Genomic DNA, 18,751 nt, shown 5'->3' with positions numbered 1-18,751 from the left:
CAGTATATAGTGTCCATCTTACGCACTCTCCAGTTGCCAGATCGTTTGTTCACTCACCCGTTCAGCTTTCCAGGATTCTTACCTCGTTACCTTGCCGTGCTTTTGATCGTGTTTTGTACCTGACCACATCTCCAGCCCAGCCTGTGATTATCCTGTCTGCCTGTGTGAGTCTGACCATTGCCTGTCTTTGACATCCGCCTGCCTTATCCTTGTCTGTGCTGCTGCCTATGACCTACCCGTGTACCGACCTCTGCCTGTCCAACCAAGAGACACAATAAATCCTCTGAAGCCTCACGTGGTGTTGCCGCTGTGCATTTGGGTCCTCCTCCGTGTGTTTCTGACACGCGCTAGTGTTTGTTTTCAATTGCCGAAGCTGCTGATGTCTTTACACAGTTCCCAGGCCAGCCGAGAGAAACAGTCCCTCCTCCAGCCAATCCAATACGACAATATAAGTATAATAACATAAAATAGGTATCTATATTTATTCATCAATCTGTGTCATAAATGTATTTTATATGTATATCTGTACTTTTCTTCCGGTTTGTTGGTCATGAAGAAAAAATACAAAACAAACTGGATTTTTGTTTCTCTTGATATGACAAACGGAATTCAAGTGTTGTTTTTTCGAGGCACGGAGTTGGATTTAAAGCTGATTTTTCGTTTTGAGAAAAAAGCAGAAAACGAAAAAATAAATTGATCTCTCGTTATAGCAGCTTTTAGTTGGTGGACAAACCAAACTCTTAAAATTTACTCAGACCGCAATGACCTATAGTTTGTTCTGACTCTGAATGAAACATAAGAGCCCAAATGACAGATGATGTGTCCAGATAGAGCTTAACCAGAAATGTATGCTTGTCAAATGCAGGCAGCAAGAGAATCGGGGAAGTGACGTCCCAACGATTTGGTGCTGAGGAGCCACTTATTCATAGGCAGATGACTTGGATCAAGTTGTCAATGCGCGCTAGTGTTTATTGTAAATTGCTGAAGTTGCTGCTGTTTTTCTACAGTATGTCCTTGTGTTTAAGTACTCGGGTGTGTCGGGTCCGTGTACGTTCTAAGTTTGATTTCCCCACCAGAGTAAAAGCTGGGAAAACAAGACGAGTCGTTTTCCCAGGAAAAAACTGGGAAAAGCTTTAAATTCATTTATTTGTCTGGTTTTGAAAACACTGTTTTCAGCTTGTTTATTCGTTTTTAAAACAATGCTTTGTGTGTCATGTCTTCTGTCTGTCTCTTTTCTTTTCTTTGCGAATGACCACTTGGAGCTGCTCTGAATGTTGGTAACAGCAGGTTTATTCAGCAACTGTAGTTTCACAAGGGATTAAAAAGGCAAAATGGATCATGTGCTGTGGGCAATCTGCTCGTATGCGGCCCGTCCTCCGCGCTTCTCAAGATTACCCATACATAGTTCACAACTGTCTATAATGTAATCATATAGTGGACTATGTGTTTATGAAGAAGATAAAAATAAATAAACAAAAACTATCCTAACCTTACAACAGTAAAGACTAATTAATACAAAATAAAACATACCTACCTGGACTGATACCCTTTATATTATTTTATTATATATTTTCATTACAATATGAAACACACAAATTACAGCTCCACTTAAAGCATGTAACTGAGCCAGATAACAAATATAATCTTAACCACTTTTTCCATCCATCCATTTTCCAAGCCCCTTATTCCCATATGTGGGATCGCGGGGGTGCTAACCCAGCTGGATATGGGCGAGAGGCAGGGTACACCCTGGACAGGTCGCCAGTCCATCGCAGGGCAACACAGAGACATACATTACAAACATACATACAAACATTCACACACACTCACACCTACGGGCAATGGAGAGAAGCCCTAACCCTAACCATATAGTTCAATTAACCTAATGCACGTCTTTGGACTGTGGGAGGAAGTCGGAGAACCCGGAGAGAACCCACGCAAACACGGGGAGAACGTGCAAACTCCACACTGAAAGGCACCAGGGCCGCATTCGGGAATCGAAGAGAGCCTTCTCGCTGTGAGGCGACGGTGCTACCCACCGCACCACAGTGCCGCCCCTTAACCACTTTTTTTACAATATAAACATATTACATACATACCTGTAGTTTCACAAGGAATTAAAAAGGCAAAATGGACCATGTGCTGTGGGCAATCTGCTCGTATGCGCCCCGTCTGAAGAGACAGCACCACTAGAGTTAGCTAGCTATCTTAAAGGGCTCATATCATGCAAAATCCACTTTTTAGACATTTTGGAGCGTTCCTATGGCTCTATGGGTCACATATGCACACACTGAGCACGGTAGAAATGCATTTCCTGCTTTTTTCACATTTTGAAAATGTAAATTTTCTCACCCAATGAAAACAGACCACGACCTACTCTGAGACCGGGTCCCAGTTGTCGTCACCTTGGTCGGAAGTCCTCCCTGTAAATCCTGAACCACCACCCCCACAATGATCCCGAACCAAAACTGGACTTCCGCCATTTCCCCCCTCTCACTCACCGTGAACAGACAAGCACGGCAGCGTTCAAGTCCTCCCATAGAAATAGTTCGGTTCTTCGGTGTTCTAACCAACACCAAAGTCTATTCACTTTAACAAGGGATCAACAAGTAAGGATTTGTGGGTCACTTTTATTTTTAACGGACCGGTGCCAGAAACACTGCCTCAGCATTTATACGTATGTGCATTTCAAACGAGGGTGCGTACAATGCTGGATTTGTTTCACGGCTCCTGTTGGAAAAAAAGGATCTATTTCTACAGTCCGTCATCCACTCACTGAAGTAAGTACATGCTTGATATTTATAATGTTTTAAAATGTTAGTTTGTCCGTTTAAAATGTAGTAACCTATGTGTGGGGCAAGTTACTAGCTAGCTATGCTAACGGCTAAAGCCAGTCGACCGAGCCTTTGTCCCCTTCAAATGTGCTCATGTGGGCTCCTGCAGCCACACACCTGTGTGGAGAAAAGCTAATGACTAACGGCATCGAGCGGCTACAGGCAGGGAGCGGTGGGTCTAGCGTCTGTCCTTTTTCTGTAATCTCATACACCTGCGGGGAACAGCTGATCGTTATCGCCCTTCCAGCGGCGACAGACAGGAAGCGGTGGATCTAGCTCGCTGTAGTAAGTTTGTGCTTGATACTTGTGATATCTAAATATGTTAGTTGGGTCTGTTTAAAATGCAGTAACCCACATGTGAGACAAGCTAATCGCTAGCGTCGCTAACGGCTACAGTGAGTCAACTGAGCCTTTGTCCCTTTCAAATGTGCTACTCTGAGTTGGTGCAACCACACACCTGTGTGGGGAACAGCTAATAGCGATGGGCCTTCGATTGGCGACAGGTAGGAAACGGTGGATCGAGCTTTTGTCCTGTTGACGTGCTGCCGCTCCTGTTTGTGTTGCGTTAGCCGTTAGCATGCCTTTAGGCCTTTGCACTTTAGAGCTACAGCTGGTCGATCGCTACAAAAAGAAACTGCAGATGAACGCGATTATGTTTGTTATTACCCCGTCCTGTGTCACAGCCTAAATCAACTTGTGATTTGGGGTTATGTCATTGTTCTATCAAATTCTAACATGATTAGTTGGAATGATTACTGTGTTGTGTTTCAAGCTTAGTTGCTAATTAGTCACATCTCTACAATACCTGCTGCTTATCTGGTCAGTTACCTATAGCTTGTACCATAGCCATTATATTTGTAGGACCAATACAATTTACAGTAAATGTAACAGTCTTTTCTATACTGTAGGAGGGCAAATCCCAGTTGCCCACATGCAAGGAGGCTGTCAAACAGAGAAATCACTGCAGACTGTTGGTACACAGACATCTGCTGCCCAGCTCAGGAGTGAAGGTATGTAAGTTTGTATGTACCAACAGTAAGATAGGTAATAGAAGATTTTAATTGGTATATACTGTTTAGATTTTATATTTGAATTGTAACAACTGTTTATCTGTTGTTTTAGCACAGACAGGCCTGTCCTCTTGTTTGGTTTAATTTTTTGTCTGGTATTGTGTGTTCTTATATTAGAGAAGGTTTTGACCTACATAATAATGAACATTTCACTAATCTACAATTCTGATTGCACTACCTTTTGTTTTGATGAGGTGATGGTGAGGACAGCCACAGCTTCCATCTGGTAGAGGACTGCTTCCGCTCAGTCTTCCAAATAGTGATGAGAACAAGGATCACCACATCTCCCTGTTTACCCTACTTTCATGCATTTCGTCTGCAAGGCCCTGCAAAAGCTTCTCCTTCGTCCTCAAACCCCCAGACTTCTTAATTAACTCAGTAACCTATACATTGCACATTGGAGTGTGAAGGTAACAGTTTGTTCTAGCTTTGGAGTAGTGGTGTATTTTTTTGGTTTACAATAAAGTTGGCTTTAACTATTATGTATTTCACTGAACTCTGTTTCTGAAGGGAAAACACTTTTATTTAGGAAATCATAGTATTGAAATTACATGTTTTTCTCTTTCTAATATGGTAAGCTATAAAGTTGAAGCGGCCATAAATAAAACGCATATAAATTATATATAAATAAAGTTAAAAAAATTCTTAATGAGTGTTGCACTCACAAAAAACACATTTTTACTCAAATGGTAAAGGAGTTATTCTGCAGGTGGTCTACATCAATCATACTATGAGTGTTTTAGTGTTTTATCCATCAGGAAACTGCCTTCATCTACAACCCAAGCATGAAGAGATGGCAACTCAGATTCTTCACCCCAGGAATCCTCAGCACCAGCTCACTAGCCTCTGTAGACTAGATACCTGTAACAACTTTAGATACAGAGACATATTACTGTCAAATTTATCATGAATGACAAAAAACATAATTAAAAGCAGTAAAAATACGTTAGGTCAATATATAATTTGAACCAATGCTTTTTGTTCCCAGGAAGGTCATGCAGTGATTGCTCTAAATATTAATGCACATTTTTTACATTTTTTTACACATTTTTTTTTGTCAGAGCAGCAGCACAAGTAAGACAAAAACAGTGAAATGTGTAAATGTAAAATGTATTTATATTATTTCAGCTATGCTCTCAAACTTATTTATTTGTATAATGTAAGCTAAAGTAGTGTTTTCTATTAACGAGAGTTTTCCAGGTAAGTCGTGTTGTGAATATTGAAGCTACACACGCCATTTAGCATAAGCATTAGCAACCGCTAGTCACTTTGCAAATTACATAAATCAATTAAATTGAAGTAAATGCGACATTACCAATGAGACACATCTTGCATCAGCCGAAATGTGGCGACTTCAACAGCCTCCTCTTCAGCTTCAGGGTCAGATTCGGGATCGTAGACGTATGGTTCTACTACGCTACGAACTAGCTGGCTAATGTTGTGCAGTCCTGTAGCGGGTCTTCTTCTGTGGAGGATTTCGTTCTCAATGTCGCACTACTGCCACCTATTGTATCGTAACCGTGCAGTGGCTCGTATCCACGGAGCCAATTTAAAAAAAAAAAAACAATAACAAAAAAGGTATGCGCTTCCGCACAGAGGTGTGGTGAGCAGCTTCGCTTGCGACACGCCCAGAAAACACAGCGTTTGCTGATGGAGAGTGAAAACCACACATTGACAGGGGCAGTGTGGACGATCTACAGGGTTTTATGGGATTAGAATTTACAGAGACCTTACTGAGACATTAAAGTCTAATATTTTTTAGAATGAAAAGTATGATATGACTCCTTTAAAGCTGCGACATTTTAAGCTGAAACATAGAAAAAATGGTTCATAAGTCAACAAAACCATGGCAAAAACAATTAACAAGCCGCTACCATCAGCCTCATTGTGCTGGTAAAACTTTCGTATACTTTTAATAAAGTTTACACACTTTGCCCACGGGCACATTCACATCGGCTGAATTCAAGCCGTTTTCTGGTTAAGTTGTCCAAGAAATAAAATACAATGAACATCAGTTTCCTCGTTTCTCTTAAGCGCAAAAAGTGCAGGTGGTGTCCTGCAAACGATGTGGGCTTTGTGGCTAATTGGAGCACTTTTTGGGGAAAACCTGGGCTGATTAGAAGAGACGGCGTCCATCCCACGTTGAACGGAGCCTCTCTGCTCTCTAGTAACATGGCCATGTTGCTTAGTCCCCCCACTGCTTGACAACTCAGAGTGGAGCCCAGGACGCAGAGTCGCAGTCTTACACGCCTCTCTGCATGTTCTCTACAGCCGCGACCCACTCTTAGTCTTAGTTATCGCATTGAGACTGTGTCTGCTTCTCGACCACCTAAACTATACAAGTCACAAACAAATCAAAGAGGAGTGACTTACCAGAATTTAATAAACATCAAAACAGTTCCTCTTACGGAACAAAGTAACAGTAAGCTAATAAAGTGTGGTTTATTAAATATCAGATCTCTCTCATCTAAATCCTTTTTAATAAATGACTTGATAAGTGACCATCACATAGATCTGTTCTGTCTCACTGAAACCTGGCTGCAGCAGGATGAATATGTTACTTTAAATGAGTCGACTCCAATGAGTCACATCAACTATCATGTTCCAAGAAGTACAGGTAGAGGTGGAGGAGTAGCAGCAGTTTATAAATCAGATTTATTAATTACTCCTAAACCTAAACTTAGTTATAACTCATTTGAGAGCCTCACTCTGAGTCTTTCTCACCCAGACTCTAAAACTCAGAAACCAGTTGTGTTTTGTATTGTTTACCGTCCTCCTGCTCCATATTCAGAGTTCTTAACTGAATTCTCTGAATTCTTATCTGACTTAGTTCTTAGCACAGATAAAGTCATTGTAGTGGGAGACTTTAACATTCATGTAGATGTTGACAGCAACTGTCTCAGCACTGCTTTTAACTCCTTAATAGACACTATTGGTTTTACACAGCAGGTAAATGAACCCACTCATCGTTTTAACCACACCCTAGATCTTGTCCTGACATATGGGGTTGAAATTGATAATTTAATAGTTCTTCCCCAAAACCCTCTGTTATCTGACCATTTCTTATTAACTTTTGAATTTAGCACAACTGACCCTATGACAGCTGGAAAGAAATGTTACTATAGCAGATGTTTATCTGACAATGCTGTTGCCACATTCAAGCAGATGATTCCATCATCTTTTGCCTCAATGTCTTGCAGATACACAGAGAACAGTCACCTTAATCCCTATGAACAGGTTGACTGTCTTGTAGATGATGCTGCAGCTTCTCTACGTACAATGTTAGACACAGTGGCTCCTCTGAAGAAGAAGACAGTGAATCAGAGTGTCAGGACTCGGGCAGGCGGCGGACCCACATGCACAGCACGGAGGCAGGATTATGATCAGACAGAGGTTTATTTCTTTACGGCAGGGTCAGACGGTCCAGGTCATACACGAAATGGTCACGGCAAAAATACAGGCAGGAATCAGGCAAACTCACGGTCAGTAGTAGTCCAGGTCAGGCAGGATACACGGAGACACAGGAAACTCGGAACAAAGAAACACGAACGAAACTCGGAAGACTCATGAAACACAGCCGGATGGAAACAAGGTACTGGAACACGGAACACGAAAACACGGGAAACACGGAACGCTCAGGAAACACGGAACACTAATGAAACTCGAATACAACAATCTGGCAAAGGACTATGGGAAACGGTGGTGGCTAAATACACAGAATGATTACATAATTACTGACAGGTGTGGATACTGAGAACCGGTAAGTGGACAGCTGACTGGAACGGGAAGTTAACAAAATAAAACAGGACATGGCGTGACTACTGGAAAACAACTAGAAACGAAAACACAGATCATGACACAGAGGAGGTTAGCTCCGTGGTATAACTCAGACATCCGCAGCCTAAAGCAAAGGACTAGACAACTAGAAAGACAGTGGCGTTCCAACAAAATAAATGTAAACTGCATTGCATGGAAGGACAGTCTAATGAAATATAAAAAAGCACTTTGTGCTGCTAGAAAAACATATTATTCCTCCCTAATTGAGGAAAACAAAAACAACCCCAGGTTTCTTTTCAGCACTGTAGCCAGGCTGACAAAGAGTCATAGCTGTATTGAGTCTACTATCCCCTTAAATCTCAGCAGCAATGACTTTATGAACTATTTTACTAATAAAATTATCATCATTAGAAAAAACATTCAGCAGCGACTTCTTCCAAATGACAGAAAGCACTGTCTAGATCCATCAACTTTAAATTTATTAAATCCTCTGTCTTACCTAGACAGCTTCTCCCCCATAACTCATATGGAGTTAACCTCAATAATTAACTCTTCCAAGTCGTCCACTTGTCTTTTAGATCCAATCCCAACCAGATTACTCAAAGAAGTTCTACCTTTAATCAGCTCATCCATATTAAATCAAATCAACCAATCTTTACAACTAGGCTATGTACCACAGGCTTTTAAGGTGGCTGTGGTCAAACCTCTATTGAAAAAACCAACCCTTGACCCTGGACAACTAGCCAACTATAGGCCCATTTCAAATTTACCCTTTATTTCCAAGATTCTGGAAAAAATCGTGGCTAAACAATTATCTGACCACCTTAGTGGGAATAACCTGTATGAAGATTTTCAGTCAGGATTTAGAAAACATCATAGCACAGAAACAGCTCTGGTTAGAGTCACTAATGATCTTCTATTAGCTTCGGACAATGGTCTAGTTTCTGTCCTTGTCCTGTTAGATCTTAGTGCTGCATTTGATACAATTGATCATAACATTCTTTTACAGACACTAGAACATAGAATCGGGATTAATGGAACAGCATTGGGATGGTTTAAATCCTATTTGTTGAACAGATTCCAGTTTGTTCATGTTAATGATAAATTCTCCACACGCACAAGGATTAGCTATGGAGTTCCACAGGGTTCTGTGCTGGGTCCAATTCTGTTTAGCCTATACATGTCTCCTCTAGGTGAGATTATTAGAAAGCATTCTATTAATTTTCATTTTTACGCAGATGATACTCAGCTATACATGTCCTTGGAACCAAATGAAACAGATCAACTAGTCAAAATTCAGGGTTGTTTAAAAGACATCAAATCCTGGATGTCCCAAAACTTCCTTCATTTAAACTCAGATAAAACCGAGATTCTTATTGTTGGGTCTAAAAATCTGAGAGAGACACTATTGAGTCAGATAGCCACCCTGGATGGCATAACATTAGCTTCAGATTCTAGGTGAGGAACCTTGGTGTCATGTTTGACCAGGATCTCTCTTTTACATCATACATTAAAAAAATCTCCAGAACTGCCTACTTCCACCTTAGAAATATAGTTAAAATCAGAAGCATCCTCTCTCAGAGCGATGCAGACAAACTGATCCATGCATTTGTTACCTCTAGGCTGGACTACTGTAACTCCTTACTCATAGGATGTCCTAACAGCTCCTTAAAAAGCCTACAGCTCATTCAAAATGCTGCAGCCAGAGTTCTGACAGGACTTAGAAAGAAAGATCACATTTCTCCTACATTAGCTTCTCTGCACTGGCTGCCTGTAAAATGTAGGATAGAATTTAAAATTCTCCTACTCACATACAAAGTACTCAATGATAAAGCTCCTTCTTATCTTAAAGACCTTATAGTTCCTTATGCTCCCAGCAGAACACTTCGTTCTCAGAGCGCTGGGCTACTTGTGGTTCCTAGAGTGTTCAAATGTAGAACAGGGGGCAGAGCTTTTAGCTACCAAGCTCCTGTCCTCTGGAACCAGCTCCCTCTTCAGGTTCGAGAAGCTGACACACTCTCCACCTTTAAGATTAGGCTTAAAACCTTCCTTTTTGATAAAGCTTATAGTTAGAGATGGTTCAGGTCACTGGCAATTATTGTTAGTCACAGGAACCATCTCTTAGTTAAGCTGCAATAGACATAGACTGCTTGGGGACTTAATTTATACACTGAGCTCCTCTGTTTCCTTCTACCTCCTCTGTCCCATAACCTCCCATCATTGTCCCATGTTTAACTAACCTTGTCTCTTTCTGTCCAGTAGTTGTGCTTCTCTCCTCTCTCCCCCCCCACCCCCACTCTTTCTCCCTCTCTGTCCTCACCTACAGGTATCATTGGACTCAAAGTTTGGTGTCTGTGATGGGCAGCTGCGGATCCAACCATCCTGCCTGCATCCAGTCCCTGGTCCTACCATCCTGCCTGTGCTCTGTTGTTGCTTGTTGTTGCTTGTTGCTGTTGCTGTGCTTTTCTATCTCTCTATCCTCTCACCCCAACCGGTCGAGGCAGATGGCCGCCCACATCCAGTCTGGTTCTGCTGGAGGTTTCTTCCTCGTTAGAGAGGGAGTTTTTCCTCTCCACTGTTGCTGTCAAATTAAATGCTTGCTGTATGTGGGATTTGTTGGGTTTAGTTGTGTGAGGTTTTAAACCTTACTTTGTAAAGTGCCTTGAAATAACTTTGTTGTGATTTGGCGCTATATAAATAAAATAAAAAAAAAAAAATAAAAAAAAAAAAATTTAAAGACGGCACCGTGTTAAAAACGAATAAATGAGCTGAAAAAAATGTTTTCAAAACTAGACCCGGAATTGGATTTAAAGCCATTACCCGTTTTAAGGAAAAAACGGAAAAACACATTAAGAGAGGAGACACAGTGTGTTTCCAAATGTTAACGGTTATACTGGATGAACACGAAAATAACTTCTGCTTTGCAGCATAAACCACTTTTAAGTTGTGTGCGAGAACAATTAAACCAGTAGTAATTAGCCAATGTCCTTTAAATGGAAGCTCCAACATTTTACCGGAATGACATTAATCACAATATCTGTAGAGAAACAAACTTTTATTACACAGGCAACACAGTGGATTTGGAAATTTGCTCTGCGCCGTAAACATGGAGTCTGATGTTGATTTAGTCGCAAAAGCAAACTTCACACCCCATCCCCCTACTCCGTATTGGCACAGAGACATTAAAATATTGTCCTCATTCGGTCAATAGGTCTAAAATACTTTAGCTCCGAGACAAAGAAAAGCTCCATGGGAGATCGGGCAGCATCATCAGCTGCACCTACATAGGCTGTGGGACACGAAAAACTTTCACTTGACTTTTTTTAAACGCTCTTCTTATGGTATTTAACACAAGTCTGGCAGACTACCACTGCTAACTTGTAGAGAAGATTATATAATAAAAATGAATAAATTGTAATAAACTCTCTCTGTGGTATGCCAGAACGCCAGGACTCAGCAGATCTCTGATCTGCATTTGTTATTGTTCTGCATTTATTGATTCTGCATGAGTGATAAGGACTGTTTTACACTTATTTAGCTGAAGACAAAACTCAAAAGAGATCGAACAATTCGCTCAGCTGCCTAGTCTGTGGAACGCTCCCAGAGCATGCGAGAACACAACTGTGGACTGTAGACTGTGGACGTTTCGTAAAACGTATTTATTTAACAGAAAAAAAGTCGGCAAAATCCAGAGTCGCTCAGATTTTTTTGCGGCATCTGATTCTCCTGCAGGAATAATATCATAATAAAATCGAACGCTGTAAGTGGGAGCACACACTCGATCTGTCTAAGCAAACAATACAGCTGCTTATTTCGGTTTTGAACTGCCATAACTTGGAAATACTACTATACTAAATACTACAATTGTCTGCTAAATAATACAGGCAGCCAGCCCTATTAGTCATTTGTTATTATCTTGTAGGCCAAAATATAAAAATGACATAACAACGCTGATTGTTCAGTAATTACAACATCTCTGCTTCCACCGAGATTCGAACCCGGGACAAAAAAACTGCCGGATCAAAACTGTTAAACAATAACTAACCATTACACCACCAAGACATTGTTACGTTGGGCCCACATAACATGGTCTTAGTACACCGTCATAGTGGCCAGTGTGGGGGCTGATCGCCGCCTATAGGCCAAAAAGATGTAACACACGCTCCAACGTGGTAAAAACAAGGTGATAGCTCGCTGCAAATGAAAACTGATTGCCGTAAAGACTGACACTTTTAAGTGCTACGACTGTAGAGTGACTAATGTGACTAATGATATGAGTTCCCCCTGGTGGTATGAGGGCCGAACCATAACATGTTTAGCCTTATTCAGCCATGTCAGCCACGCCTTGCCCTACACATAAGACGTGCATTGTACAATTTAGACTTGTTTCGTTAACTCTTTTTTGCTTAGTCTGGTTTTCTTTGTTATACTTGTTTTCCTGTCCAGGAGTCTTTTTTTGGTTTTGTCATGAAGCTTTTAATTAGAAATAGTTATATTTTCATCTATTCTTGTTTAGTGTGGCTCTGACTCGGTCCTAATCTGCCATGTTGTTTGTCGGATCATGACACAAACAGACTGCTCTCAGAACTGTCTCTATAGTTAGTATTTGATTACACAGGTCAGATATTAAGTTTTTGTGATCAAAGCTCCACCTTTTAGTTTTACCACGGAATTGCGTCATTGGTGCTAAAAATGGGGATGGCTACATTAGCATTTTAACATACTGCAGACAGCACAAGAAGGGGGGCTGCTGATAACTGGCTGGAAAGGCACTGGTATGAGGAGGGTCAGCGCCTGTAAGTCAACTGGAATCAGTGAAAATGAACCGCTGCGTCTGTATAATAACTGATGACAGTGAGCTGTGTGACGTTCAGATGTTTCAGAGGAACAGATGGAGACAAGTCTGAGCAGACACACCTCCCTGACTCCTGCATAGTTCATAAATGACAGCATCTGCTGCTTTATGCTACTGGATGTGTGGAGTCTGACACATCTGACAAAAAACAAACCAGCAAAGCTAAATCAGAAAAGAGTAGAAGCAGCGTCTTACGTGTGCAGGCAGCCTGTGGTGGGTCTGAGTCGGCTCTGTAGAAGTCAGAGAGGCACGGGCAGTACGCTGAGCCTGGGACCCGCGTGTTGCTGTTGGCTGGACACTGGCTGCAGCCTCCAGGTCCAGAAGCTGCTTTAAACCGACCTGAAGGACAAGCTAGAGAAAAAGAAGCGGGTCAGTACCAGCATCTGGCTGCTGTTATCAACAGACACAAAGCCATAGCTGGTGGTTCAGCTCCATCGGAGCAGCTCTGTGTGCACTGAGGGGGCTATTACAGCTTCTCTGAGTCGTTGTGTGTGGGGTTGAACTGGGCTCTGGTGTGATCTCTTGTTATAGCAGAACAGACCAGAGGTGGACGCCTCTCATTGTTGTGTGTGTGTCTCCTTCCTCCATTGTCATTCAGGAGCCATTAAAAACAGTGAGCCACAGACTGAAAGGAAAAAGTGTTGTAAACTAAAAGAACCTAATTATTGTAATAATTTGGGGTCAGCTGCCGGTCAAACTGATGAAGTGCTGGACGATGGATGGGATACGTTGACGAGAAGAAGAAATGTTGAGAATGTGTTGCAGAGAAAGGAATGATTTTATGTCATGTGGTGAGGAACATCACAGGGAGACGAGGGAGGAACGTCCACAGACACAATGAGAGACAGGAAGTGGCCGTGGCTCCAACAGGATGTGGAACGTGCTTCCATGATGTCATCATCGCCTGTGTGTGTGTGTGTGTGTGTGTGTGTGTGTGTGTGTGTGTGTGTGTGTGTGTGTGTGTGTGTGTGTGTGTGTGTGTGTGAGAGCACACACCGAACAGACGTTAACCTCTGACCCCTTCCCTCTGATGGGCCTCCCCCCCGGGCGACCTTGGCTGGCACTTCCTGGTTGCAGTCGCTAACCTCTGAACCCACAGAGAATAACAGGAAGCTTTGACCGCCAAACTGAGCGTCGCCTGGCTGCTCCTCTCCACCAGCTCACTGGAGGAGAGCAGGGCCTCTGATGCTGGACCCAACAACTCAACATCATCAGTGAGAGGTAATAAAAGACTGGCCAGGCCACATTCCTGCTAGATTAGTGCTCAGGCCAACATGTTGCCCTGTGATAGCTGTGATGACAGATGAAGAAGCCGATGAGAACATTCCTGAGTTTATGAGCATCATAAACCTGTGTATGTATGACTGGAGCCTCATCCAGACGCAGACGATTTAACTTCAACTAGACTCCAACGATCGACACAGAGAGCGTTTAATGTGTTTAATGTTGTGTTTGGTGTCTGCCTCTTAAATGTATTAATGTCTATCAGCATTGTTTTACAGCTGATGCGTGAATGGGAACAAAACCACACTAAATAATAATTTGGGTCTTATTGATCATGCATTGGGGAAATTAACCTCTGCATTTTTACCCATCACCTGAGTGAAGTAGTGGGAGGTAGTGCAAAGAACTTTGAACCTGGGACCTTCCGCTTCCCAAACCAACGCTCTACCAAGTGAGCTACCAAGCCACTCAAGCCAAAACGAGACCACAGTTGAACACAAACATCATGTGAGTGAGTAGTCCTCTGTCTTTAAACGTCTTTAGCTTCTCTCTGTTTACACTGTTGTCCACATTCACAGCGGGAGAAATCTGAAAATGCCTCTGTTCTGTAAACTCAGTGACATGATGGAAATGGCTGTGAGTCTAATAAAGCTTTAGGTCTCACAGGTTTAAGATCTCACTCACCTCGACACCTCACATCGGGTTCACCCGCTTCGTATCCGGGGCGACAGGAACAGCTGGATGTGGGCTGCCCCACCCACTGCCCGTCCTGACCGCACAGCATGCTGGGAAGCTTTGACTGATCTCCGGGCGGTGTCATGGCGTTTTCCACACAGACCCCCTGAGCCTGGAGGTGAGAAGAGAAGGAGGCTGTAACTCACACCAGTGATCTGTAGGAAGGTGGAGCTGTGAACCTGTGATTTAACTGCAACTCTAGGAGCTGGTGCTTTTACATGAGTGATGCTGGAGGTTACCTGCTCCACCAAAGCGTGGGGAATGGTTTCAGGGAAGGCAGCAAAGCCGCGGCGGAGGGGCGGGCACTTCCTGTAGAAAGCTCTCACAGAGAGCAGGGCCATGCAGGCGCCCTGGCTCTGGAAGGCCAGGTACAGCCCGGCCCGGCTCAGCCGCTCCAGGCGCAGCAGCTTGACGTTGGAGCGGCGCTCGGCCCCGCGGCGCAGCAGGTGGTCGGCCGCGACTGTGGCCACCTTGGTGTAGGGGTTCTCCATCCAGGCCGGGTGACTGGGCGTGGCCTCGTCGCTGTCGGAAGGGTAGTAGAAGAGGTTGAAGGTCTCTTTACAGTGACGCTGGTTCAGAGCAGAACACTCCATCATGGTGAACCTGCAGAAACATTACCAGCACCTCAGCCTCAGCAGATCATAACCTCAACACTCATGATGGCCACACTAACCGGATCTCCACGTAGAGCATGGTCGCCGCTCTGCGGGGGATCCAGCGCGTCCTCAGCCAGTGGGAGCTTGGATTGTCTGGGGTGCAGATTTGATACGTTCGCACGCTGTTCATCTCGTCATCCAACCCGCTCAGTTCCTCCCACTGCAGACACACAGACATAAGCATTCAGGCTAGCTGCTAAGCTAACTCCCTGGCGCTCAGCGAAGGTTTACCTCCGAGTCCGTGGGATAGTTCGTCCAACGAAGGTCAGACGTTTCCAACTTGGTGTTCATCAGTACCTCTGAGAGAGACAGACGGGCAGAAAGTGAGACAGATACAGGATGTAACTGATGTGATTTTTACTTTTCCTTATCCATAAGGCCGAAACACAGCAGGAGCACCGTCACCATGCCAACTATGTTTACACCCGGGATGAGCTGATGTCATAAAACACTCAACTTTGTCCGTAACTTCAAGCTTCCATGAGAAAATAAGGGGGATGCAGAGAAGGCAGAAAAGTTTGTGGAGGAAACAAAGATTGGAGAAGAGACCTGTGCAGAGAGAAGGTAAGAGATTAAAGCATCTCCCTTTTCTGATTACAGGCAACGTAAAATCTCTGGATAATAAAATGGACAAACTGGCAGCTCTTGTGAGAGAGGAGGACATCTTCCTGTGTATGTATTTGTAGTATGGTGTGTATGTGTGGGGTGGGGATCTCAGTTTACAATTTGATTCATCTGCTGCCACAATACACACCTCGGGTTCAAAGGCTGCCTGCCACAATTAAAACTGTTAAAAGGTGGACAGATGAGGACCGCGTTGCTCTGCAGAGCTGCTTTGAAGACACTGACTGGGAGGCTCTCTGTGAACCTCATGGGGAGGACATTGATGGACTGACAGACTGCATCACGGATTATATTAATTTCAGTGTGGACAACCATGTACCTGATAAAACTTTTGTCTGCTTTCCTAACAACAAACTATTGGTCACTTGTGACATCAAAGCCACCCTGAATGAAAAGAAGAAAGCATTCAGGTCGGTGACAGGGAGGCAGCTAGGAGTGTCCAGAGAGAGCTGTCAGTCAAAACCAGGGAGGGGAAGGAGGCTTACAGGAGGAAACTGGAACACAGACTTCAGAACAACAACACCAGGGAAGTGTGGAGGGGCATGAGGACCATCACTGGCTAGAAGTCCAGCAGCCAGGTGACTGAGGGGTCCAAGGACAGGGCCAACGAACTTAATAAGTTCTTTAAAAATCCCAAGACTAATCTCTGAAACATGGCATTGCAGTCTATTTGACTGCAAATAATGTCATACTGAGGGAACACTTGTGTGCTGTGATAAAAAATAGTGTGTTACTCATGCAATGTTTATGAATAATAAAAAAGTTTCAGTTCTGTCTGAACTTTCAGGATGAATATCTCAAAAAGCCTCAACTACTTCTAAACTGGACAGAGGAGCACCATGCGGCCAGCTCAGTTGGTAGAGCGTCGGCAAAAGGTCTGCGGTTCGATCTCCCGCCTCGTCATCAGGTGAAGCTAAACACTTGCTCAAGGACACACCTGATGCCATCCACCCCCTTGGGGGTGGATGGGGGAATGGGTGCCCTGATAGCTCAGCAGAGAACAAAATTCCCCACTGTGGGACTAATAAGGGACATTCCTTTCCTTCAGCCAGAGGCTGATCAGTATTAGGTCACTAAAGATCCTTCCTACCTACCTAGGCTGGCACCTGTATCTGTGTATTATATAGTACATGAGTAATTTGATATAAATGTGGGTATATGTGTTATATGCAGGTATATGTGTATACATACAGTATGTATATTGCTAATACTTTTTAAGAATTTCCAGTCAAGTTTAAAGAGAACCTCTTCATGAACCTGGGAACTTAAAAGCCTTTGGTACCGTTTTAAAGTTCTATCAGTCTGTTCCTCGCTCATCTTGGCCCATTTAAGGCTCAGTGTTTGAGAAGCTGTGTAAATAAAGCCTGGTAAAATCTCCATGGAAACGGCCTGAAAGACACTGGAACCCTGCCCAGAGCATTAGTGCCTCTTTAACACCTCTGCATAAGCCTCCAAAGGAAAAAAAGCCCTGAAGCCTCCTCAGGAACCTACTCAGGAACCTCCTCATGCTCCGTTAGTGGCCCTTATAGAGCTGAATGAGACAGAACAGCTGGGTTCCTTTACTGTAGACTCACGCAGAGCTGCAGACACTCAGAACCTGAAGCTGTCTGAGACAGGGAAGGGCAGGTGAAGAAGAGCAGGCTCAACCCAACATGAGTAATGGGATGTAAGCTGGGACATGGAGGTTAAGGAGGCTCGACCCAGGAGCTCAGGATCCAACTGATGTCCTGTTTCACTGATGTGCTGTCCTCAGTAAAAACCGTGCTCACGTATCCACGGTTAGGTGAATTCTCCAGGGCCACTGTACCTGCATCTCTTTGCTTGTCAGTCACAATAAATGACTGAATCCTCTGATGGGCCATTGTGCTGTTCACACCCAACACATGAATTAGATCTCAGATTTCCTCCACCCTGACAACTTTTTATTCCAACTACACAACTTCCAAAAGCCAGGATCGATTTCATAGGTCAGGTCAAAATCAGGTGTGGCTCTGGGTTAGAGCTGAGTTGGGAGAATAATGCATCAAGTCCATGAAGGTCCTCACAAACACAAAAGAATAAAAAAAGCGTGAGTGCTCAGGTTTCATCCCTGTAGCAACATCACAGATTGGGTGTCTGATCTCCCACAGCCCCCGAACACCTCAGCATGATGTGACAGAGGGCAGTAGAGTCAGTGGTTCAATAGGTAGAGTTGGCTCCCTCAGGTCATGTGCCCAAGTGTCTTTGGGCAAAGAAACTGAACTCCAACCGCCCATGGGTCACAGCCAGTTGGGTCCACATGCTGACAGTTTACTGTCCAGAGCAGAGTCACCACTGTCACAGCAGTCGGGTTCAGGGAGTTGAAGACGAGACGGGTCTGGTCTTTGGATACTGGGAAGGTATCAGAATTACCAAACCAGCTCATACTTGAGGTTTTCAGCCGAGTTTAGATACCGGTACTAAAGAGGATGAGGGGCAGAGAGTCCTGGTCTCTGCGTAGACCCACAGGAGCCGGATTGTAAAATGTGAATGGATTGATGTTGAGTATACACGCTGGGACACTGGACCACATCCCAAATCCCAGAGAGAGAGAAAGAGAGAGAAAGAGAGAGAGAGGTTTAGATGCCAGTACACACACGAATTGAGCCTACTTGTATAAACATCCCGCCAGGGTCGTCATGGTGATTTTCGTGTCCTCACTTATCTCCACACAGTTTATGTGTGTGTTCTCGTGCTCAGACTTGCTCTGCAATATCCTAACTTTGTGCCGATGTTCTTTCTGCTTCATTCCACCATTTTTGGGATAGAAGGACGTCTCTGGTTTGGTTCAGACCAGAGACATGAGAACCCAGAGCTGCAGACTGAACCTGCGGCAGCAGGGAGACACTGCGATTTCCTGTGATTGGAGCGGAGCGAGCTGAGCCTTTAACTGCAGCCCTGACAGAGCCTCATGTGCAGAAAGAAACAATCATTAACTCATCCTTCGCTCAGACGAGA

General features: G+C 43.7%; 1 protein-coding gene and 2 long non-coding RNA genes across 4 annotated transcripts in view; 1 reads left to right on the top strand and 2 right to left on the bottom strand.

The window, feature by feature from the left end:
• The window catches only part of ephb4b (eph receptor B4b), a 35,126-nt gene that overhangs the window by 12,862 nt on the left and 3,513 nt on the right, over positions 1–18,751 (bottom strand). Inside the window, exons 2-6 of the mRNA XM_029135818.3 lie at positions 15,383–15,450; positions 15,169–15,311; positions 14,735–15,098; positions 14,445–14,607; positions 12,732–12,887 (exon numbers count right to left, since the gene is read on the bottom strand). Coding sequence (XP_028991651.1) covers positions 12,732–12,887; positions 14,445–14,607; positions 14,735–15,098; positions 15,169–15,311; positions 15,383–15,450 — 894 coding nt within the window. The remainder of the gene's footprint in view (positions 1–12,731; positions 12,888–14,444; positions 14,608–14,734; positions 15,099–15,168; positions 15,312–15,382; positions 15,451–18,751) is intronic.
• On the top strand, positions 2,619–4,386 carry LOC129603196 (uncharacterized). Of its 2 annotated transcripts, none has more exons than XR_008692903.1 (2): positions 2,619–2,780; positions 3,743–4,386. It is a non-coding gene; the product is annotated as an uncharacterized LOC129603196 (long non-coding RNA). The 2 variants fall into 2 exon arrangements; XR_008692902.1 differs by lacking the exon at positions 2,619–2,780 and adding an exon at positions 2,809–3,119.
• LOC129603197 (uncharacterized) lies at positions 4,406–12,725 on the bottom strand. Its single transcript, XR_008692904.1, has 2 exons — positions 5,220–12,725; positions 4,406–4,774 (listed from the first exon to the last, which is right to left on the bottom strand). It is a non-coding gene; the product is annotated as an uncharacterized LOC129603197 (long non-coding RNA).

The sequence above is a fragment of the Betta splendens genome, chromosome 2 (genome assembly GCF_900634795.4).
Source record: "Betta splendens chromosome 2, fBetSpl5.4, whole genome shotgun sequence".
NCBI lineage: Eukaryota > Metazoa > Chordata > Actinopteri > Anabantiformes > Osphronemidae > Betta > Betta splendens.
This window is presented reverse-complemented; position numbering and strand designations above follow the sequence as displayed.